The following is a 25,584-nucleotide window of genomic DNA, read 5'->3' on the forward strand; positions in this document are numbered from 1 at the left end:
ACGAAACCTTATGTGCAGAGCTAATTATACACACATCTATTTTGTGCCATCACTAAGTGCAATGTCCGTAGTCACTATGAAAGTTGAAATGTAAGAAGGGCAAAATGTGGGGAATGTCATGCTGCAGCTTGGATACCACAAAGTTTTGAATGTTGGTGTGCATAAATTCACATACTTGTGGATATACTGTACATTGTTGAGATCCATTTTAACACTCAAGCAGTTGCACAACAGGTTGCACAAATGGGTTGCACAAGCAGAATGCACAATCGCTTGTGTAACCACACTTGCGTAAACATAACTTTAGTTGGATTCCATTCTTGTGCATAGTTCGGGACTTAGTTTCTGCTAGTGCAAAATCATTTGTGCTGACAGAAAGACACAGTTGGAAACTGCATATACTAAGGACTCAGGTACCCTAGGAAAGGACAATTTCTCAGTGTCCCTGGCGCCATGAATGCTGCCATGAAGCATAGCAAGGGGGAGAAGGACATGCAAACAACTGGGGTTTAATCTGAACTGGAAAAGAACTCTTGGGACATGATACTCCCTTCATAATGCAGTCCAGTATTATGAGCTGGCCAGGTTCGCATTGCAAGCCAGGCAGATGCACTCTTCAGAGAAATCATTAGACACATTATACCATGTGAGCTGTACAGAGCATACCTGTATTATGTTTTGAAAGGAATAGCAGATTCCATCCAACTTTCATTTTGATTATGCTTTTTTATATGCAGCTTGTTCAGATGCCAGCTGCAACAGCTAAGAACAGAGAATTGGAGTAAAAGCACTTTCCCAAGACTTTAACACAGCCCTCTTAGCTACTGAAGAGGCTGTATTATAGATAAATTTGAAGTAAATGAACTAGCAACGTATCAATTAACTAGCAAACCATGAAGCATATAATGATTCAAATTAAGCTGGTTCTTCTAAAATGACTTTACAGGAAATGTGAAAACATTGGGGAAATACTATATCTAGGTGAATACAAAAAACTCTTTTCACACCAGGCGAATATTATTGGAGGAACAGGGAGGCAGATGAAATTGGTATCGCCATGTCTGAAGCTATTGCCCTGTAACATGAAAGTACACTAACCCATAATTTCATCGTGCTACATGATGGTTTTCCTTACTTCCGCTAGTAACAACGCATGATGTAGAGCAGGGCCTTTTCTACACCTACCTTTTTTCCTGGGATCATCCCTGTGCATCCAAATGACACAGGCAGGGATGATCCCTCCATTTTCCTGGGATAATCTTTAGCTGTAGAAAGGGCCCAAGTGACAAGGAGACATGAAGCATAACAATATCAGATGATTTGGGATTTGGAGAAGAGTTTCAGAGGCAAGCCTAGCACTAAATCACACAATTACAATTGTATGGAGAGCAACATCCCAACACCCTGCTGACGGTACACTGAGGGTAGATCTGAAGAGGGGAACCTGTTCTACATATGTAGACTCCCACCATGTTTTGGAACCTTGATCATGCAGGGTTCCAAATCCTGGGGCAGCCTATGTGTATAGAGCATGCTCCCATGTTCAGACCTTCCCCATCATGTGGCAGTGGTGGTGGAAGGGCAGGAACAGCAGGCTACATCCCTGCAGACAAGCTGGAGTGCGTTCAGAGGAGGGCAACAAAGATAATCAGGGGTCTGGAAACAAAGCCCTATGAAGAGAGACTGAAACATCTGGGCATGTTTAGCCTGGAGAAGAGAAGATTGAGGGGAGACATGATAGTACTCTTCAAATACTTAAAAGGTTGTCACACAGAGGAGGGCCAGGATCTCTTCTTGATCCTCCCAGAGTGCAGGACATGAAATAATAGGCTCAAGTTACAAGAATCCAGATTCCGGCTGGACATCAGGAAAAACTTCCTGACTGTTAGAGCAGTACGACACTGGAACCAGTTACCTAGGGAGGTTGTGGGCTCTCCCACATGAGAGGCATTCAAGAGGCAGCTGGACAACCATCTGTCAGGGATGCTTTAGGGTGGATTCCTGCATTGAGCAAGGGGTTGGACTCGATGGCCTTATAGGCCCTTTCCAACTATATGATTCTATGATTCTATGATTTCTGCTCCAGTTGACTGAAATTGCCTAATTTATAATGCCCAAATCGGCTTTCATGTCCTCATGATGCAAAGGTCCATGAAATGCTTCTGACAACAAAAGCAATGCACACACACTGGTATGAAGCAGTTTTCCTTCTGTGTTGTAGGCATGAGTAAGAAATGGACATCCATTTCCACGCAGTAGTGATTTAGTAGGTTTAATTAATATTTTTATCTTGCTAAGCATGCTGCTGCTGAGCTATTTTTAAAGTAATATGCAATACACTGTTTGGGAGGCATTAAATGAGCTGAGGCCACTGAATAATTCTCCTCTAATTACTTCATTTGCATCCCCTTTTAGATATTCAATTGATCGTCACACTGACCTCGACAGATATTTCAGCATCAGCCCAGAAGATGGTTCAATTGTGACCACAAAAAGACTGGATAGGGAAGAAATGGCCTGGCATAATATCTCAGTGTTAGCATCTGAAGCCCGTAAGTGTTTAATGGGGAAATTATACCTTTTTTAAAAAAACTTAAAATGCTGCACTTCTCAATTTGAGCAAAATATTAGTGCTCATGAAAGGCCATATATTGGAAGCCACTCTGAACGAACATATTCACTCTGATCTCAACATGCATGGAAAATCTCATTAGAATCTACTCCAGTGCTTAGGTTAGGGGGCTGCTTTGGATTATTTTTCAGAAGCTTTGGGCCATCCCTGTTGAATTACTGCATCATCGTTGTCACTATCAGCATGAGCAGGGACCGGTCTGAACTTAGGCATGTCTTGTGGAAACTGTCCAATGGGTCTAGAGACACCGATGTCTTGATTGACATGCATGGAGGGAGGGAATAATGGGTGCATCTCTAAACTGCTGCTGGGGGAAAATCCAACCCCCCCCCCAGCAAAGCCCCTTGGGGCCACACCCCTGTTTTTAGAGGTGCAGCATTTCTATTCCCCCTTGCAAGCCAATGGAGGCAGTGATGTCCCAATACCCTACAGAGCTCCAAAGCCAACATGAAGCTTGAGGAACAGCTTTTGACCACTTTGGGAAAGACTGATTTCACTTCAGAGGAATTCCGAAAACCACTCAATCAACTGGTTGGCATCTGCTATTCAAGCTTTGACTGAAGCAGATGCAGTCCCTAACGGAAAATGTGGTTTGATGTGTAAAAACCTACACACACACACACACACACCAGCTTAGGGGTGTAGAACACCAAGAGAAATGTAACTAGCCTCATTGGCTCTATTATTATTATTATTATTATTATTATTATTATTATTATTATATTTCTCCTTCAAATTCCAGCACCTTTCAAATTCAGATCTATTCCCAGGTTTATTACCTTTGTCCATTGATGCATCTCAACAGGACATCCAGTACTGATAAGAGCCAGTGTGGTGTAGTGGCTAAAGTGTTGGACTGGGAGTTGGGAGATCTGGGTCCTAGTCCCCACTCAGCCATGGAAACCCACTAGGTGACTTTGGGCCAGTCACACACTCTCAGCCCAACCCACCTCATAGGGTTGTTGTTGTGAGGATAAAATGGAGAGGAGGATTAGGTATGCTGCCTTGGGTTCCTTGGAGGAAAAAAAGGCTGGACATTAATGCAAATAAATAAATAAATAAATAAAGAGGCTTATGATCTCCATGGCATATTTTGGATAACAACCTGCATCCATGTTTTTCTGTGAACTAATATACATATATATTTATCTGCACATCCTCCAAGGCATACAAGGTGACAAATAACCCTATGTGGTAGGTATAGCTGTTGCAGTAAGGCCACCCGGTAAGCGCTGTGGCTGTACAAGGATTTGAACCTGGGTCTCCTCAGTCTAATGGTCACTTTTGACCATTACACCACATTGACACCCTCTTGAGAAATGTCACTGATCTGATCGAAAGGAGAAGGGCCTGGGCCAACCTTGTTCACCTTGCAAACCTCCTTTAACTCCCAAGCAAGTGCAGGGAAGTTGCCAAGTTGGCAACCATATAACAAGCTGCCATGAAATTTAGTACTGAAGCTCTTCGTTTCCCTTGGATGTCCTTAAACCTTTGTCCCAAGCAGGAACCTGCAGATTTGCCTTGAAATATGTCTCTTGGCAAAATTCAGTGGTTGCCAAGAATCAATGGATCTTTTTAGGATTCAGAATACCATAATCACACTAATGGGTGAAGGAAATGTTTTATGAAGCAGCAGCTAATAAACAGAGCAGAAGATGATTAAAGCAGACCACTGCAATATAATAATTTATGTGAGCAACAACAAAGTAAGGTCATAAGCAGTCTCTGGGAACCGTCTTTGAATCAGCAGTGAGTGGAGCTTGATGGGCTTGGTTCACAGCACGTTCTGGATCATGCATGGTGTGAAGAATGTGGACAGGGAGACACCTCCCTCTCTCCTATGATTAAAACACGATGGGGTCATCCCATGATGTTGATAGGCTTTCCCCTCTTGAGTTACTAATTTCAAAGCTGGCTCCAGGCTTGAGGGATTTCTATTCAACACAACTCTCTAGTGGGTTTACCTGGTGGTGGCAGAGCAACTGTGCTCAGCACTGAGGAGTCAATATCTTATAATCTCACAATGCCCCCTATGTAGTATTACTCTGGGACACTGTAGGAAATTAAAGTGGTAGTCACTCAGTACTGAGCATTGGTGGGGGCAAGAAATGAGGAAGCATTGTAAGTGTCAGCTGTAGGCTTTGCAAGGATGCTGGGCCCTTGACATCTGCTCAAGGATGCTGAGGAGTGATGCTGGATATGACCATGCCACATGCAATGCTTAACTGCATGCAGCTATCTATGAATCAAGGCCAGTTTTTACACCAATCAGTACAGATCTCCAGTGTTTCTCATGTGTCTCAAAAAATAAATAAAAAATGAGACACTGTAGGATTCCATCATCGTCATCATCATCATCACCCATCCATCCATCCATCCATCCTCATGGAATGGATTCCATGCTTTTCATCAATATGTCACTCAAGAACTTATTTTCATGAGCTGCTCTTACTAGTTATATAGTTACAAGGTTTATATACCATTCTACATCCAATAAAAATCGAAGTGGTGGAGGGGAAAAAAAAAGGAAGGGCAGGGGTTAAAGATAAAACCTTTAAGTAAAACTAGCCTATTAAAACAGTATCAGGTTAGTTGGAAAGGTTTGTTTATATACATATTAGGGCTGTGCATGGACCCCCCAATCCGATCCGCCCCGCATCGATTCGCCTATGGTCCGCTCTACTGTGGAGCTCTGGCTCCGAATCAGAGCTCCGCAGTGGCAGGGGTAGCACCAGGTAAAGCCCCCTCCCTCCTCCCCCCTTACCTGCGTCCTTTGCGTTCCGGTGGCTGTCATGGCCTGGTCTTCTGGTTTGAATCCTTGGGCTCAGTTGAAGCCACTGCTGGAACGCGATGGATGCAGGTAAGACCCTTCCCCCTGCCCCCTTACCTGGCTCCGCCGCCATCGCCACACAGACTGCAGTGGCGCCGGCGCCAGGTAAGGCCCCCTCCCTCTTCCCCCGTTACCTGCGTCCGTCGTGGCCCGTCACCAGCTTCACTTCAACCCGCGGCTAAACCCGGAAGGGCCTACACATCTGGGTTGAACCATGAGCTCAAGTGAAGCCTGCGACGGGCTGCGATGGACCAGGTAAGACCCCCCTCCTCCCTGCCCCCTTACCTGGCTCTGCTGCTGTTGCTGCACGGGCAGCGGCAGCGCCAGGTAAGGCACCCTTACCTTTTTTTTCAGAGCTCCGGATCGAGGCGAAGGATCCGCCTTCATCTTGATCCACTCTGTGACGCTCCTTTGCCCCCCGATCCTTTGCCTCCGCCTTAAGGGGAGGCGAAGCACCCCGATCCGCTTCTGCTTCTCCGACCCGAAGAGAAGTGGAGCACAGCCCTAATAAAAATGACTTCTGCAAGCACCAGAAAGGGAACAGCATTGGTGTCTTTGATTGATTGATTTCTCTCTCTCCATGTGGGATATGTTATGTACCACGTTACATGCTGAAATGTAATGTCTATTTAATTGCACTGACAACAGACCACTTTGCATAGAGCCAGGATACACATTGAACTTGCTATGCAGCCATGGTTCAATTTTGTTTTCATGGTTCTGAAGGAGAAGGCTATCAAAGGCTATTCGTCCTGATAGCTATGTGTTACCTCCAGCGTCAGAGGCATGAACATGGGTTGGAGGGTGCTGCTGTGTTCATGGCCTGCTTGTGGGTTCCATGTCAACAGCTCAGTGGCCACTGTGTGAACAGAGTGCTGGACTAGATGGACCAGAAGCAGATAGACAACCAGTGCAATTCCTTTTAAGACCAGTGTTATATGTGAAATGTACTGGTCAGCAGCTACACTGTAGGGGCCTTTGAAACAGCCTCAGACATCATGATTCCACTAAGGCAGCCTTTCTCAACCTGGGGCGCTCCAGATGTGTTGGACTGCATCTCCCAGAATGCCCCAGCCAGCTGGCTGGGGCATTCTGGGAGCTGTAGTCCAACACATCTGGAGCGCATCAGGTTGAGAAAGGCTGCACTAAGGGAAGGCTCAGAAAACCATTCATAATTTTGGGTATCAGAATTATTGGCGTTCAAGTAAAACAAGCAGAAGCTGATGGGGGGTCAAAGATGTAACCTAGTCCTGACAGTAATGGTAGAATATGATGTTTTATCTTGATGAAACTATATTTGTCTTTATGTGTTTTATCCTATGTTGTGTTTCTTCTTCTCAATAACTGTTGTAGATAACCGGCACCAGGAAGCCAAAGTTCCAGTTGCGATCAAGGTTCTCGATGTAAATGACAATGCTCCAAAATTCCCAACTCCTTACGAAACATTAATTTGTGAAAAAACGCAGACCAGTGAGGTAAATTCCCTCTGCCACACAGGTCTGATTTGTGGATGGCAAATATTTTTGTTTATTTGTCTTAAGTGTAGAGTCTCAGAGAAATGCATTTCACTATGGAATATTGGATGTGAGGCAGGGCATGTATAACATATTTTAATTCCTGGATTGAAGCTTATAGATTGACACATTTTTTGGGGGGGGGGGAATGTATGGATGTCAGGCTCCTTGGAAATGTCAGCCTAACGAGGTATTAAAATGTGGTCTGAGTTTTGTGTTTTGTTGTTGCTGTTGTTGTTATTTGACTTTTATTAGGGCTGGCCCTATTGTTAGGCAGAGTGAGGTTCTGGCCTCAGGCAGATGTTTGATCATGCATACTGGAAGCAGATCTCCTGTTGCCCTTGGTCATCTTATTCCCTCTCCTACTTTTTGAGGGACCTTCTGGAGGGAGCTCAAGCTCATGCATTTCGTCACCATCAGAGCTAAAGCTCATGCATTTCTTTCCCTATGAAGTTGCAGAGCCACTGGTTCTATTTGGCACTAGTTAGGCCTCATCTTGAGTATTGCATCCAGCTGGGGGAAAGGTAATCATGGCCGGGGAAGGCAACGGCAAACCACCCTGCTATAAGGCCTGCCAAGAAAACGTCAGCGAAAGCTGGCATCCCTCCAAGAGTCAGTAATGACTCAGTGCTTGCATGAGAGGTTCCTTTCCTTTTTTTCCTTTGGGCAACACACTGCAAGAAGGATGTAGACATGCTGTAGCATGTTCAGAGGAAGGCAACAAGGATGATCAGGGGTCTGGAAACAAAACCCTATGAGGAGAGACTGAAAGAAAGGGCCTTTTTAGCCTTTGAGAAGGAAACACTGAGGGGAGACATGACAGCACTCTTCAAATACTTGAAAGGTGGTCACACAGAGGAGGGTCAGGATCTCTTCTCAATCATCCCAGAGTGCAGGTCATTGAATAATGGGTTCAAGTTACAGAAAGCCAGATTTTGGCTGGACATCAGGAAAAACTTCCTGTTAGAGCAGTATGACAATGGAACCAGTTACCTAGGAAGGTTGTGGTCTCTCCCACACTAGAGGCCTTCAAGAGGCAGCTGGACAAACATCTGTCAGGGATGCTTTAAGGTGGATTCCTGCAATGAGCAGGGGTTTGGACTCGATGGCCCTATAGGCCCTTTCCAACTCTTCTACTTGATGATTCTACATGTAGGGATATTTTTGGGGGGTGGGTGAGGAAATGCAATGAAACTTTGGTTCTTTTAGAGGACAAATGTGCAGCCTTTTTGAAAAGCAAGGATATTATCCCTTGGTTCCCTACAACCCAGAACTATGATCTTGTCCCAGTCTGAGCTGTGAAGTTTGGATTGCACATCTTACTGGTGATCCTGAGGATGTGTCCATTAGAGCAAACAGCAGCCCATGGCAAAGTTGCAGAAGCAGAGGGGAAGCTGAGTGCAAAACTAGTGCAAAAGCAGGGATAGATGTTAGTATTAGTCTTAACAAAATGCTTAGTTTTTTGAGGTCAAACATGTTCCGTTCCATTTCTGCCACAGCTTGCAATTTTTATAAAAAAATCCATATGCAAATCCTTATGCCTTTTTTAATGTATGCATTTTTAATCACACATATTTTTGGATGACTGCATCTGTTGACTAGAGTGTGTTTGTGAGAAATGTACACATTTTTCTTTGCACACTTTTGAAAAGTGTACATGTTGTCGGAAACGCTCTTTTTTGTTGTTGCTGTTTTGTGGAATGCATTACAAACTCAGAAATGTACAGATTTCAAACAAAAATTGTATATGAGCCAGCGTTCTTTCCACATCTTCTGCTGTGTAGTAATCTTCTGTGCATGAGCATGTGTGTGGTCTGCTCATTGATTGTAAGAAAAATAAATGTGCAAAACATTATGTGCCAGCAAAAGTTCTGTAAATTGCGTCGTACTTTTTGAGCATACTTTTCTGAAAGGGAAAAAATCTGAATCCGTCAGTGAGTGAATGATGGAACAACAGATGCCTGGCAATTTGAAAAACACAGATGAAATAAATGTAACCGTATCCATACATCCCTATTTAGAGGTGTGGATGGGTCCAGTAAGGAAGCTTGCAGTACATAACTATCCATTCACATGATTCACTTGAAGGACATCTTCTGCCAAGCCCTACCTCCTCACTGTGTGGTGGCATGGCAAGATGTTTTAAGATGGACAAATTAATGGAAGGCAAAACGAGGCATGACTGCATATCATGGTGACTATAATCTCCCACTAGATGCAGAAGCAACATGCCTCTGTTCTCCCAGTTGCTGGAGAAAGTCAGTGGAAGATGGTCATTGCCTTCATGTCCTCCTTGCAGGCTTTGAATGAGTATGTGGTTAGCCCCTGTATAAAACAGAAAACTAGACTAGAGAGCCCTTTGCTTTTGAAATGCACTGCATGCTCACATTTGTCTTTCTTTTACAGCCATTAATTACAATTACTGCGGAGGACAAGGATGATACAGCCAATGGACCAAAATTTATCTTCGGTTTGCCACCAGAAATGATCCAGAAGCCGAATTTTACTGTCCATGACAACCGAGGTTTGTACTGAGATTCATTATGCTAGGCAGAAGCAAACTAATTATTCTTACCATGTCATGGAGCAATATGTTTGTTAGCCATGGGTGGCTATCTAGAACTCTGGCTGAAAGCTTTGCAAAGGTGCATGGAATGCAACTGATGATTAGAGCAATTCCTTCAGTGTATCATCACCAGCATTCCTCCTGATAAGTATATGTAATATAAAATCTATATGGAAGATCTGTTGCAATTGCAAGGACTAGTGGGGGAAGGTTATTATGCACAATTCAATTTTATTAAAGCTTGCCCTGGTGGCTTCTGAGATTTCAGGAACAGCAACCAACATGTCTTCTCTAAGCCCTATTAGATTAAACAAATAAGAGGGTGTTCTATTAACTTGTTGGTGCCTCTCACATTTGTGGAAGTATGCTGTGTCTGCGTGTGTGTATGGTAAAAATAGAAACTATGAATGATGCCAAATTTTGCCACCATAACAATTCAAAATTCTTCGCAGCCACTTTTCATTTTACTTTAACATTGCTGGGGAATGCTAGTGCCTACACCCTTGAAGTCCAGTATGACCACAGTCTTGCTAGCAGTCATGATCAAAGTAGAATAATATAAATCCAGTGTGTAATGTAAGACCAGACAGAGGAGGAAAGCTAAAGACAGTCTTAATGTGACGTCGTCGTCGTCATCATCATCATCATCATCCAGCACCATCAAAGCACATGAGCAAAAAGAGTTTTGTGGCACCTAAAGATGAGATGGTGATGATGATGATAATATAATATATTTATGTATTTATTACCTGCCTCTCCCTCTGGATCGAGGTGGGGAACAACCCTAAATACAATACAAGATAATGATAATGACAATAATTGAAAAATATATGTCACTGGCTATCAAACATAAAGAACTATGGAAACAGGAAAAGGTCACAGTTATTCCATTAGTCACATCAGTCACCAGCATCACATCAAAAAACTATACAGAAAACCTTCAGAAACTGGGCCTACCAAAAAACCAGCCATTGCGGGTTGGGAGGAGCGGAAGGACGCTCCTCGTGGCTCTGCATATGAGCCACGTGTGGTGTGGGTGGAGCGGTGCCTATAAAGGCAGCCCACACCCAAGCTCTGGCCTCTTTGCACCAGTTGCTGACCCACCCGCCTGCCCTCTTCTAGTGTGGGATTAGCCAGTCACCTTTGGGGAAAGGGCTAAGCAGGAATTTTTGCCAATGGTTTTTGCCTGCTTCATACTAGGAGTTTTATGCAGAAGAGTGTTTAACTAGGTTAATTTGTGTTAGAGTGCCATGGATGTGCAGTAATTGGCTATTTTAGCTAGGGATGGTGAGCACTCTGGCACCTTTTAGGTGATTGGCATTGCCAGAGGACCTGCTCCTAGGAAGCTGCGCAGCTCCCATGTCAGGATATGGTATGCCTTTGGAGACCCTCCTGCTTCATCCACTTGCTGTAGTTATGGCAGCGAGCGGGGGTGGAATAGGGCGGTCTCCCCACACTTTAAAGTGTTGCATGAGGAAGAGGACGGTTTACCTGACCTCTTCCTTTAGAGGGTGGCTCACCCCTATCAATAGGCAAGCAGCCTGAGCTTAGAATATTAATTCCTGCACTTTCACATGCAGATCCAGGGAGGGACGATACTACCCAATTGTTAAATAAAGAGGCCCTAGTTTTAAACCCAAGCTTTGTGTCTGTGTCTTATTTCGTGCTTCCTTCTCCACACACAATACATTCACACCAACATCCAGGAAGCAGTCATACTTAAAATATTATGTTCAATAGTCGGAACATTCCTGAACCAGTAAAAGGCAGCATGACTTGGCAAAGCCCATCTAGGAAAAATCACCATGAATGAGAAAAGAGATAATGACAGTGGTACTACTACTACTAATAAGAATAAGAATAACAACAACAACAACAACAACCCCAGCCCCGTCAATGCACATAAGCAAACAGGGTCTTGTGGCAGCTTAAAGACTAACACATTTATTATGGCATCAGTTTTCCTGGAGTGCTCTCCTGAGATACTGGGGTAGGGTGGGGAGAGAGCATTGCTATATGTGGTGTGTGGGGATGTAAACAGTGAATCCATAGGCAAAGAAAATGCAGAGAGTACAGGCAGTGATAATCATATTATTAGCAGTGGTCATTCACACACACAAAAATTGTTATTGATCATACAGACATTCTGGCATTGGTAAACTATTTAATACATATAGTCTGATAAGAAATCTTCATCATTTAAGCCATAGGTGATAGAATTGAACCTGCAGGTCACTGTTGAAACATCTGAGTGGTTTTAACTAGGAGCAATAGGTGAAAAGCTGATGCCAATCGGGCCTCCAGGTGGAGGGCATTCCACAGCCGGTGTGCCACAACAGAGAAAGCCCTCTCCCATGTCCCACCGAAACATATATCTCACGTTGGTGGGGCACGGAGAAGGGCTCCTCTGACAGGTCTCTGGCAGGCATACTGTATATAGGAAGAGGCACTCCTTCAGGTATCGAGGTCCCAAGCCATTTAAGGCTTTAAATGTCATTACCAACACCTTGAATTGCGACCGGAAATGTATTGGCAGCCAACTTCCTAATAATTACTTGAGGAATATGTGAAGGGCGCTGGATAAAAGTTACAGTGCAATCCTATACATGTCCACTCTGAAGTAGGCCACTTTGATTTGACTGGAATGACTCTTTACAACCTTAAAGAGTCATAAACAAAGAGAGCAAGAGGTCATGCAGTTCTGAACTGTTGCATCTTTATCAAACTGCTCCACTTAGCACTGCTGTAAGAATTGCTAATCAATAATTTCACAACAGATGTTGCCGATTTAAAAAATTGGCCTCCATCTAAGGGAAAGGAAAGGAAAGGAACCTCTTGTACAAGCACTGAGTCATTACTGACTCTTGGAGGGACGCCAGCTTTTGCTGACGTTTTCTTGGCAGGCCTTATAGCGGGGTGGTTTGCTGTTGCCTTCCCCGGCCGTGATTATCTTTCCCCCAGCTAACTGGGTACTAATTTTACTGACCTCAGGAGGATGGAAGGCTGAGTTGACCCAAACTGGCTGCCTGAAACCAGCTTCCGCTGGGATCGAACTCAGGCCGTGGGGAGAGTTTCAGCTGCAGAAACTGCTGCTTTACTGCTCTGCGCCACACCTTGGATATTTACTGAAAAGCCAGCCCATTCTTTGGCTAATGTATGAACATCATTTTGGTAACATGTGAACTGAGCTGTAGAGAACCCATGCTAAATACATCCTATTTTTCTGAATTTCAATCGAAATCCAGAAAAATAGGATGTATTTAGCACTGGTTCTCTACAGCTCCTTTCCTTCCTTTTTAAGAAAACAACAATAGAATTGACTTGAAAGGGGGGGGGGAAATCTAATAGCAATACTTGATAATCTATTGAATTGAATTGCTTTAGCAGACACCATTGTGGTAGGTTTAGCAGACACCACCATGGTATTCCTCCCACACACACAAATACACACCATTTTGAATCCATTGGATTTATCTTTCTCACCTTTTCTTTTACCAGTTTCTCCAGCCACCTGACAAATTTCTGAATATATTCATGTAATTTTCATGAAGGGGAAAAACCAATAGCATAGTTAACTTAATTTTTGTGTGTGTGCGTGTGTGTGCGCACACACACACATGTATTTATAGAAAGATTAAGCTGGAGAGTCAAAATGAATAGCAGGAATTCAAAAGGCTTCGAGCAAGTAACCTTTTTCCTGTGACAGACTGACTTGCAATTTGCAAGTCAAATAACTTAAAGTTCCTTTCTCCCCACCCCATTTGTAAATCAGAGTAATCTTTGTATCATGCCACCACACACTTTGGGAATTTGCTAGTTTAAAAGAAAAATGGCTTTATTAACTGCAGAAACCGGTTAATAAAAACCCTCGTGTATAGTCCCCTGCCAGAACTTTTAAAGTGAATATCGTCCAACAATGTTCATTTAATAGAATTTCTCCTACCCATCTCCTAGAAATAATTACATATTGAAATAAAAAGTCACATTTTACATCCTGCTAATAGTCAATGGTGTGACCAAGCTTTTTCAGCCCGTTTCCTACAGAAAAGATGAGATAATGGGTAATTTCATGCTGTGATAAAGCACTGCATTGCTTTCATTTGGAGTGTTTACTCACATTGTGCCATGTTAATAGACAGCGGACTTCTTACCTCACACTCCCTATACACATTTGGCATCCATTCTAATCGCATGATGGCTTTGGGAATGTAAGAGTACTGCAGGAAGATCAGAGGCAAGCCATTTGAAATGGATTATATACACATGAACCACTTTGTATGAGTTCTCTTTTAGCCTTCACTTATAACCAGGAGCAATGGAAGAAGTAGCAATAAATAAAGACCCATCTTGCATGGTTCTCTGCCTTGCAGCAGAGGTGTCCTGTAGCTTTCGGTGATCAAATACATTGAATGAAAAAGAACACATTATTATCTCTAGTCCTCAATAGTGCCAGGAATGGATGTGCTCCCTCCCCAACTGGAAAAAAAAAACAAAAGAGTTTTTTTTTTGGGGGGGGCAGGAGATATGACATCAGATATCTCTTGACTTCTATATGGATTTCCATATAAACACTATAGCCATTAAATGACATCCCCCCCCAACAACACTATATATCTACACTAATCAGGATATAAAACTTTGAAAACATTTTGAAGACTATATAGGGAGTGTGTCTTGGGCTCCAACAGTTGTCACTACTGTTATAAACCATTTTAAAGCAGTAGTGTAGATCGTGCCTATGTGCTGTATTGAGTACTGTACAAATGTGTGGATTTCACCTATTGAAATTTTCTTTTGAAAACGTTCTAGGAAATTCGCACAAAATCTTTTAATGGATGAGTATGGGCTGTGCAAAGTGAGGGAATAATTCCAATGATTATGTGATTCTCAGCTACAGGACAAACTTTGTGAAGACAATAACAATGTCTTTGCTATTATAAATCCAATATTGCGCCACACCTGGTTTACATCTGGAAATTTGGGATGCATTACAGGAACTTGCATCCAACTGGATCTTGCTGTTCATCTGACCACTGTGACAATCCTGAGTTATATGAAAGTGACGATCACTCACTAAATAGGGAAAGATCTCTGTGATGTGTGATTTGGATTTAAACAGGCTAAGGCTGTTAGTCTCAGGGCATTTCTACACCTGCCTTTTTTCCCCTGGGATTGTCCTGGGATCATCCTTGTGCATCCAAATGCCACACAGGGGATCCCGGGAGCAGGCAGGGATGATCCCTCCATTTTCCTGGGATAATCCTTAGGTGTAGAAAGGGCCTAAGCCTATAAGACTTTTTATAAAGTATGCATAGGCCATTGGGACTATTGACTTCTTTCTCTTTGATGCATTTTGGTCTGAGTGCAATCAAGTATATTTGGTCTACTCTGAGGAATTAAATTTCCCCTCTGGTTCAACAGGTAGTAAATGCCAAGCCTCTTCAGAAAGAGAGAGAGAGAGAGAGAGAGAGAGAGAGAGAGAGAGAGAGAGAGAGAAATTAAAAGGTTAGACATTTAAATGAAAATGAAACACCTGAGGACCTTTTCCCAAGGTGTTCAGAGAAACATCAAAGATAAGGAAATAAGCATTTGTGGATATGAATATATATATATATATATATATATATATATGGCATGTGCTCCGCTCCGATTAGAAGCGCAGAAGCAGGAGCGGATTGGCCTGCTTCGCCTTGCCCAGAGGCGGAGTAGAAGCGGACCGTGGACCCCTAGAGGCAAGGCGAAGAGAAGCGCCCATTTTTCGGAGCTCCTCTTTCAGGCGGACCGCTCCGATCGCCATCTTGAAAACATTTCGCCCATAGGATTGCATTGCGGAAAAGAATCGCTGATAACTGTGTTGTTTTTGAAGCTATCGTTCTGAAAATTCTTGTGCTCAGAGAGTCGTGGATGGGGGTCATTTTGAGACTACTCTCAACTTTCTGTGTCCTTTGGTTCATGTGCTATATTTTTTTAAAAAATCGGGTACATTTTACAATACAAACGGTAGGGTAAACCGGCTGCGGCGCGGCGGGGTTTATTTGAAGCGATGACAGGCACATTCAACTCCCAATCCTGATGAGAATTGATCACCTCATGAAGCATCCTCCAATCCCAGTGTTTGAGGCAGGGACTAAGCCAGAGTCACCCTCACAGTCAGAGCTCTCAGCGTCTTGTGGGTTTTGGCGTTCCTGGGGAGAGGAGGTAATTTAGCTGCTGCTGTGTTTTGGACTTTGGAGATAGGATTTAGCTTGGCGTGTGTTTGCTTATTTCTGACTTTTTGCTTAGTTTGCTCTGTGTTTTTCCCTTACTTTGATTTAATATAAACTTTATTTTTAAATTTTGGAGTGTGTGTTTGTTTGTTTGTTTGGTTCTCCCCCCCTCCCCTCTCTTAAAGCCTGATTGTGTTTGATCTTCCTTGTTCCTTCTATCTATATACAAAAAACCCCCCAAAAACAAAAAAAAATTTCTCTATTTCTTCTTCTTCTTCTTCTTCTTCTTCTTCTTCTTCTTCTTCTTCTTATTATTATTATTATTATTATTATTATTATTATTATTATTATTATTTTATATAGCACCATCAATGTACATGGTGCTGTACAGAGTAAAATAGTAAATAGCAAGACCCTGCCGCATAGGCTTACATTCTAATAAAATCAAAGTAAATCAATAAGGAGGGGAAGAGACTCTCCTCGTAGTCCACCTGCTCTTCATCTGGGAAACAGAGTGTATTAGCCTCACAACAGCCCTGTGATGTAGCTCATCTGGAGAACAGAGTGCATTAGCCTCACAACAGCCCTGTGATGTAGCTCATCTGGGGAGCAGAGTGCATTAGCCTCACAACAGCCCTGTGATGTAGCTCATCTGGGGAGCAGAGTGCATTAGCCTCACAACAGCCCTGTGATGTAGCTCATCTGGAGAACAGAGTGCATTAGCCTCACAACAGCCCTGTGATGTAGCTCATCTGGGGAGCAGAGTGCATCAGCCTCACAACAGCCCTGTGATGTAGCTCAGGCCGAGGCAGGAGGGCTTGCCCAAGGCCATGCAGTGCAGGGCACCGATCCTAGATTTCAAAGACCCAAACCCTCCTCTCATCTAAAACAACCAGATGCACCCTGAGCACCTCCCTTCTCCCCTTCCCGCCTTGCAGGGATGGTGTATATGTCTTGCTTTGACTCAGGGGAGAAGTCCTTCCTGCACTCACTTAGCCTTTATCAAGTTCAATAATCCATTATTCAAATGTGGAAGAAGATTTAGGGTTATCTCATGGCATGTTGGGATTTCCTTTCAACTGGCCCCAGTGAGCTGTCTGCATTGCAACTTTAAATCCCTGACATACTGGAGTGTCCGATTTTCAAAACTTCCCCTAACATCAGGGGATGATGGGATTGGCTTGAAACTTGGCATCCACGTGGACACATGGGTAAGCTGTCATGGGACCAAAGGATAGGTTTCTGACGTGCAAATTGACATAGTTCTAAAATGGGACTTGATTTGGGATGAGTTAAAATGTTAAAGCCGCGCCAAAACTCAGGGGATGATGGGATTCCCTTGAGTCTGGGCATCCATGTGGACACATGGATAAGCTTTCATGGTGCCGAGTTTGAGGTTTCTAACATGCAAATTGACGGAGCTATCAAAAGGGGTGTGAATGGGGTGCCCGATATTCAAAAATTCCCCAAAAATCAGGGGATGATGGGATTCCCTTGAAACTTGGCATCCATGTGGACACATGGATAAGCTATGATGGTGCCAAGTTTGAGGTTTCTAACGTGCAAATTGACGTAGTTATAGAATGGGACAATTTGGGGTGAGTTAAGCCGCGCCAAAAGTCAGGGGATGATGGGATTCCCTTGAAACTTGGCATCCATGTGGACACATGAATAAGCTGTCATGGTGCCGAGTTTGAGGTTTCTAACATGCAAATTGACAGAGCTATTGAAAGGGGTGTGAATTAGGGTTATGGGTGGTGCGTTAGAGGTTAGAGCCGTGCCAAAAGTCAGGGGATGATGGGATTCCCTTGAAATTTGGCGTGCGTGTTTATATGTCCATGAGGTGTCATGGTGCCAAACTTGAGGTTTCTAACTTGAACAGAAAAAAAGTTGTATAATTTTTTTAGCTTTCAATGCAAGCCTATGGAGGGAAAAAACGGAGCTCTGATCCGGATCCGGAGCTCCGAGCGGAGTGGAGCGGACATAGGCGGAGCGGGGGCAGGGCGGAGCGGGCTGATCCGAAAATTGCGGATCTGTAAGAGAAGCGGAGCGGGGGGTCTGTGCACACCCCTAATATATATATATATATATATATATATATATATATATATATATATATATATCACTATTTATGAAGGATTTATTTATGAAGTAGAAATAAATAAATAAAGTATATGACAACATCTGATTATAATCACAGCCATAGTGTGGAAAAAATTACAGTAGCTTTTGGCTTGCACCCACCTTTTTAAAACAGTAAATAAAGTCTGAGGAAATGATAACATTAGGAATTAGCTTCTATGTTGAGCCAAATTTAGTTCCAGGGCTGGTTTCACTGGAATTATGCCCAGTGACATTATGTCTGAATATATGCCATTTCTTTCAAGTGCTCGAATACTATGATGTCTGCCAAAGGCAATAAACTGAAAATATAAAGAGAGGGAAAATTATTTTGACAGCTATATTTAAATAGGTATTTAACTCCATTTAGAAGTATCACGTAAGTCATTAGCATTTTCACTAATTTTCTCAAACAGTGAATGACGTAAAAGGTTGGCACAGTAAAAAATCAGAGTATAATCCTGCACAGTGTTATCCCATTTGATACAGTAGGGCATCCACAAAATAGTGGCTTAGCTTTAAATGCCTGAATGATGAGAGTGAAGAAGGAGAAATCATCCCTTTGCAAATGAAGAAAAAAACACTATTAAGAAATTCCATCAAGTGCTGTAGATAAATGAAGTCAAGTGAGCTGTAACTTTTGGGGCAAGTGTTGTATCTGGAAGAACTGAGTGTTGCACCCCATGGAACTCTGGGTACTATGGTTCATGGGGTGGGTGGGGGCATGGGTCAGTGAGGAGAACAGATGCTTTTCATGCAAAAGTCCCCAGGCTTAACCCCTGGTATCTCCAGTTAGAAGGTTCAGGTTGCATGTTACGGAATATGCTCCTCTAGACATGTGTACAAGCTTGCACACATTCTCAAGATATACATTTGTTAAGGGAAATTTTAACTTTGGCAATAACTTTTGCCTGGCAAAAAGGTGGGGCTAACCCTACTATTAGGCAGGGTGAAGCAGTTGCCTCAGGTGGCAGATAGTGGGAAGAAGAAGCAAGGTGTTCAGGGAGAGAAAGGTGTACCTTGCAGCCTACTCTGTGCCCCCCAAAGTTAGCCTGCTGCCTTAAAATTCTGTGGAGAATGCTGTCCCACTATTAGTGTTGAAGACAGATTCATCTACCTGTCAGCTTTTGTACATGGAGTGCGAGGGGACACCATCTTGTCCTTGACCTCAAGTAGCAAAATGTCTTGGGCCAGCCGTGCAAAATGGAAATGAATTATTCTCTTTCCTTCCCATTTCTCTCTCTCTCTCTCTCTCGCTTTCTCACATACAATCAAGCTTCTTCAATAATAGGAGGATGAATTAAACACAATCAGGGCTTTGAAATATACACTCACTGATCAGGGAAATTTAGCTCATTAGAGCATCTAGTAACCAAGACAAGCAATTTAAGTACAGCACCAAACATATGGAAAGTGTATGGGGGAAGTTAGCTTTGTTCTCTCGGTGGCTGAACTGAGGAGTGTGCATAAACTAGGCTGTGGTTAGTCTAGGCAGGGCTTATGAATCCATGGAGGTTGAAGATAAGCACTACTTTGAAAGAAAAGAGAAAGGTTTGGGCTAGGGTTTGTAAGAGTAGGGAGGAGAGAAAGGTGTCATATCCTAACAAGGGGCAATGCATCCAGGCTAATTCCAATGCATGGTCACGGTGACAAAAGGTAATATAAGTTATATACGCTCTCTCTCTCTCTCTCTCTCTCTCTCTCTGTGTGTGTGTGTGTGTGTGTGTGTGCGTGTGTGTGTGTGCTTTGTGTACACTCCAGCGCTTTGTTTACACTCCCTTCTTTATTATTAATGGTTAGAAATTCAGCTTATACTGTTTATGAGGCACTTCCTGAGCTAAATTGGTGGGGCAGGGAGCACAGAAATGGAGCATGAATTTGAAAACTATGGAATATGGTTGTGCTGGGCTAATAGAGGTAGTGTGTGGAGAGAAGAAAACTAACAAGGATATTTACAAAGGAAATACATAGCGGACAGGTGGACTTGGCAATGGCCACTTATTAAAAACATAAATGACCCCTTTTGCACAAATTTAAGGATCTGAAAATGGGGCATAATAAAGATAGAATTAAGGGCATGTCCTTCTTAAAAGCATTATGAAATAAAAAATGAACTCAGGTGAATTTTTGCCTGATGCTTACCTATAATCAACCTGTGTTCTTTTCTACACAGCATTTCATACTCATGTATTTGAAGTGACGAATGCCATAGAGTCTGCAGAAGACTTTAGAGTGCAAATGAAAGGGCAAAAGTAATTCTTTCTTGGAAAGGGGTGACACTGGAAGACGGACAAATAATCATTATCTCATTTAAAATAGATAACACAGCAGGAGTTTACGCGAGACGCACAACCTTCAATCGACAGGTGCAAGACATATACGTCCTGCCTATTGTGATAAGTGACGGTGGGAGCCCTTCACAGAGTAGCACCAACATGCTCACCATTCGGATTTGTGGCTGTGACAGAAAAGGTGCCGTGATCTCCTGCAACCCAGAAGCCTACACCCTGAATGCCGGACTAAGCACTGGAGCTTTAATCGCAATCCTTGCTTGCATTGTGATTTTATTAGGTAAGGAGATCTCAATTCCCCCAATATTTTCTTTCCCATTCTACTTCTCCTATTGAATATAATTCTGTTTAAATGAGTGGTCCTGGACCCAAATGGAATAGTATCCTGATATCTGCAGTATATAGTTTAAAGGTGGGTGCTTATATGTTGTAATGATCCCCCTTTTGGGGGGGAGAAGCCCACCCTAAACCTTTTATTGATTGATTGATTGATTGCATTGCATTGCATTGCATTTCTATACCATTCAATAACCAAAGCTCTCTGGGTGGTTCACAAAAAAACAAAACAAAAAAACAAATTGCTAGATTACATCTCAATTTCTATGTGTAGGGTTTTGTTTTTTTTAATAGGGTACAGACAAAGATGTGAGACCAAAGCTACAATATGGTAGAGTTCAGATACTGGTTTACCACATCATTTGCTATTTATGACAACCAGGCATGATTTGAAGAACAGTCAAAATTTCTCAGGGGAAGGAGAAAAAAAACACATTTTCAGAATTTTTCAGGGAATCCCACCCACCACCCAAAAGAGAATCATGTTCCCTGCATATTCTTCACTGCTTTATGTGTGTGGAGACTGCCATTTTTTTGTGGTGACTGCCATTTTCTCCACAAGATCGTGGAAATCAAAGCTATGCCCAAGGCATTCTGAGTATACAAAATGGCTGCCCGACAGCCAACACAAGAGTTCTACTGTTGCTACTTTTAGTTGGGGCTGGGGATAGGAGGGAGAGAAGAAGCTGCACCACCACTGCTAATGGTGAGTCCTCCCTTAAGATTTTGTCCCCCCAGAGAAGATTTGATGAACTGTCCTTCTCCCCAATTCCCACCCCCCAGGAATTGGGTGGAAAATTTAGAAAGGTTGTTTCCACTTAACTGATGATTTTAATGAGACGTAAAGTCTAGTCATTACTAGATTTTCTGGAATCAGGTCTAGGACATTTAATTTAATGAGGTTAGGAATTGTGTGATAGTGACATCCAGGAAATAAAGCCTACCTGCATAATTTTTGGGGTCCCCATCTGAGGACAGCCCACCAGCCACATATTGTGGCCTGCCACATCCTTGATAATCCTATTTTTGCAGTCCCATGCAGCAACAAAAACAATATAAAGACATCCAAAAACGAGTTGTGTGCTGGTCCCTATTAATTTCTCATCTTCTTCTTCCTCTCTGGGCTGAAGATACCATGTTCCTTAATGTCCAGAGTCTCAGTTCCTGCTATGGCCTTGCCAGGAGTTTCACCCTTGCCCTTGAGTACACAGGAAGGAGGGTAGTGAGAACTCCTAAGAATAGCATATCAGGATGTAATCCATTCCAGACACAAATGGGAGACCAGATTCATTTGCCACATCCATAAAACAGTCCAATTTAATCTCTGGATTAAATCTGGCATGGGTTTTGAACAACACTATTTAAAATGGGTTGGATCCATTAAGAGAATGAGTTTTCATTCATGGAATGGAAACCTGCTCCATCAGTGGAACGGAACCATTTTGATTCAAACTAATATCTCTACATAGGCATTACAGCCACGTCTGGCTTGCCTGGGCATGGTGATGCAGTTGTTGGTGGGGGCAAGCAAGGTGAGGCGTGGAGGTGTGCTATTGGCGGTCTCCATTTGGTGCAACTGTGAGGGGAGGGGCTCACGATTCCCTCCTTAAAGAGATGATGCCCCTCCCAGCCACCTCTTCTTGGCACAGCTCCCTCCCTCCCTGTAGACAATGTGGGTTTGCTGGTCGCCCCTCAGGGGGCTAAGTAGACTTTTTTGCTCTTAATCATTTTGGATTGGGAGGTTTTTTCTGCCTACTTCATACCATAAGACATCAGGGGAGTATTAATTAGGTTACTTTGGTACAATTTGGTCACATTTATCTTGGGGGCAGGTGTACGGGCATTGGAAGCAAGGTTAGGGTTGGTGAACATTCTTAGGCACTGTTGAGGTGATTGGTAACACCTGAGGCCCTCAGCTGGGATTCCCGCAGCACCAGAGGATGGGATAAGGGTTACCTCTGAAGCCAACCTTACTCATTTACTCAGAGTTTTGCAAGGTGAGAGGGAGTGACATTGGAAGGCCTCCCTACCCCAAAAGGGGAATCCGGATGGGTGGTGACATAAGAGCACCACCTATCTGGATACGAATGGCTCGCCCAATCCCATACGGCCTATAAGTGGATGCCCTATTTAAAACCAATACTTTTGTCTTATCTTGTTATTTTGCCTTCCACTTCCGCAAATTATTCCTAGATTTTCCCAAAACACAAGGAGATTGTTTGTTTCATTATGCATCTACTTTTAACACAAACTAAATTATAATACTAATAATAACCTCATTATTTCTCCCATCAGTGATCGTAGTGTTATTTGTAACACTAAAGCGTCAAAAGAAAGAGCCTCTCATTGTTTTTGAAGAAGAAGATGTACGGGAGAATATTATTACTTACGATGACGAAGGTGGTGGGGAAGAAGACACAGAAGCTTTTGACATTGCTACTTTGCAAAACCCGGATGGCATCAATGGATTTATTCCTCGCAAAGACATAAAGCCGGAATACCAATACATGCCACGTCCAGGGCTTCGGCCAGCTCCAAACAGTGTTGACGTTGATGACTTTATCAACACAAGAATACAAGAAGCAGATAATGACCCAACGGCTCCTCCATATGACTCCATCCAGATCTATGGCTATGAAGGAAGAGGCTCAGTGGCTGGTTCACTTAGCTCATTAGAGTCAGCAACGACAGATTCTGATTTGGACTATGACTATCTACAAAATTGGGGACCTCGTTTTAAGAAACTAGCAGACTTATATGGCTCCAAAGACACTTTTGAAGATGATTCTTAACAATAAAGTTACAAATTTGGCCTTAAGAACTGTGTCTAACATTCTGAAGAAAAAAGAAAAAAAATCAGAGGAAATGTAAGCAGGTATTTTTTAAAATAAAACAAGGGAAGGCTCATATAAAGCATTTAGGTTTGGTGGGGAGGGCAAGTCCTTTAATTAAAAATGGACAGGAAAAGTGGTAAATACTGTGAAGTTCCTTTTCATGCAAAAGGCAAAGATAGGAGTTGGTTATCAACTTCGCTAGAACGGGGAGGGATGACCACTTGTGAAATGCAAAATATTTAAATGAAGGGAAATTCTAGAAGTCATCCTAGGATTGAGGGCAAATCTTTTTATGTATTATGAACAGCTAAGTCTTTCATGTCAAAGAAGCTTCCACAAATTAGAAAGGATAACAGTTCTGAGCTGTAATTTCGCCTTAAACTATGGACACTCCCTACGTAGTGCATTTTTTAAACTTGAAATATATAATATTCAGCCAGCTTAAACACATATGATGTATGTACAGGACAATGTACAATTATAATGTCTCTTGAGCATCCAACTTGTTTCTGCTGACTCTTGTAAATCTTTTTGCTTATACTTTCATCTTAATCTAATACGTGCCAGATATAAAACTCTGTCTTGTCGCAGTGGGAGGCGCCCTATTTCTATGTCATTTTTAAATGTATCTATTTGTACAATTTTAAAGTTCTTATTTTTAGTATACATACAAATATCAGTATTCTGACATGTAAGAAATGTTACATCACACTTATATTTTATGAACATTGTACTGTTGCTTTAATATGTGCTTCAATATATGAAGCAGACTTTGAAATAAAAGGATTCTTTTTTTAATTCTTGTTTTGTTTATTAAAGGGAAAGCATTGTTTATATAATACCCCCATTTCCTTTTGTATATCCCTATACTTCTGAGTCCCAATTTGACCTTTTAATAGCCCTATTTATTATGCATTTGTAGCTAAAGCTGTCTTGTTAAGTGATTATTTAAAATCGATTGAAAGTTGTTGTTTTTAAAGAAAAATACTGGTAAAGTCTATACAGAACTGGTGCCTGCATTGACGGTGCACTCATTTTAATACAAAATCTAGAGTCATTTTAATTTCTTCTTCTAGGTATTGCCATGTTATGTGCATTTATCTTACCTCTTGACAACCCTGCAGGCTTCCTCAAACGAGTGTATAAAAGTGTAGGCACATACACTGCACTTATAATTTACTCCATGCTGAATATACACCACAGGATTCCAGGTGCTGCTAGAGAATTAAATCTGGCTCTGACACGATTGTGGGTTACAGTTTTCTATCCAATTGTTACCTTAGTATTACATTAGTTAGGATTTTGACATTAAAATAGCTATTTAAGGTAGTTTGGTGTACCAGTGTTGCTGCATCTGAACAAAAAAGAATGAGATGGCTATGTTATTTATTTATATTTATTACATTTATATACCGCTCCATAGCCGAAGATCTCTGGGCTGTTTACACAAGTTAAAAACAGTAAACATTAAAAAGTATACAAAATTTTAAAACCATCAGAAACATAAAAACAACAGTATAAAAACAACAGTATCCATTTAAAAAAAACAGTTCTGGGGTCTGTTAGAAAACAAACTTAGCATTGTTAAATGTTGTTAAATGCCTGGGAGAAGAGAAAAGTCTTGACCTGGTGCCTGAAAGATAACAGTGCCAGGCGAGCCTCATCAGGGAGATCATTCCACAGTCAGGGGGCCACCACCGAAAAGGTGGTGTTGATACCATCAAGGACTGCCATGCTCAGGCAATGGCTGAAGCCCCCACACCCCAGCATGGGGGCTACTGAGAAGAGCTTGTTGGACCTGCTCCTCTTCTTTACCACTGCAACCTGCTTGTTCACTCTCCTCTTTCTCTGGCTCAGGCACCAGTAGTTGGGGGAAGAAGGAGCAGTATTTGCTCTTGGGTCCTGGGTGCGGCAAGCAACAGGTGTCAGCAACGATGAAGAAGAGGAGAAGGAGGAGCCGGCAACAATGCTGGTAAGAAGTTAGACTCACTGAAGGAGGGAGAGCACTGAGTTGAGGGGGGTCTTCCCCAAAGGCCCTCCAACACCAGGAGCCAGCACTAGCTACATTTCCTTTTTTAACATATTGTTTTAATCGTTTTGGTAAAATCTATAGATTTGTTATGGAGTAGCTTAGACAATCCTACTACCCGGATCATTTGTCTGGATGGCAATTAGCAAGTGCTGGAGGTCCTGAAGGCCCCAGTTATACCTGTGGAACATCTACATCTGGTCCTGAAGCCAGTTGTAGGCTTCA

General features: G+C 42.5%; 1 protein-coding gene across 1 annotated transcript in view; it reads left to right on the forward strand.

Moving 5' to 3' along the window:
- Window positions 1-24,128, forward strand: part of CDH11 (cadherin 11) — a 127,534-nt gene extending 103,406 nt beyond the window's left edge. Inside the window, exons 9-13 of the mRNA XM_063141393.1 lie at window positions 2,416-2,552; window positions 6,816-6,937; window positions 9,383-9,500; window positions 20,189-20,440; window positions 22,792-24,128. Coding sequence (XP_062997463.1) covers window positions 2,416-2,552; window positions 6,816-6,937; window positions 9,383-9,500; window positions 20,189-20,440; window positions 22,792-23,288 — 1,126 coding nt within the window. The 3' untranslated portion in view covers window positions 23,289-24,128. The remainder of the gene's footprint in view (window positions 1-2,415; window positions 2,553-6,815; window positions 6,938-9,382; window positions 9,501-20,188; window positions 20,441-22,791) is intronic.
- Window positions 24,129-25,584: the final 1,456 nt, after the last annotated feature.

The sequence above is a fragment of the Elgaria multicarinata genome, chromosome 14 (assembly GCF_023053635.1).
Source record: "Elgaria multicarinata webbii isolate HBS135686 ecotype San Diego chromosome 14, rElgMul1.1.pri, whole genome shotgun sequence".
Taxonomy (NCBI): Eukaryota; Metazoa; Chordata; class Lepidosauria; order Squamata; family Anguidae; genus Elgaria; species Elgaria multicarinata.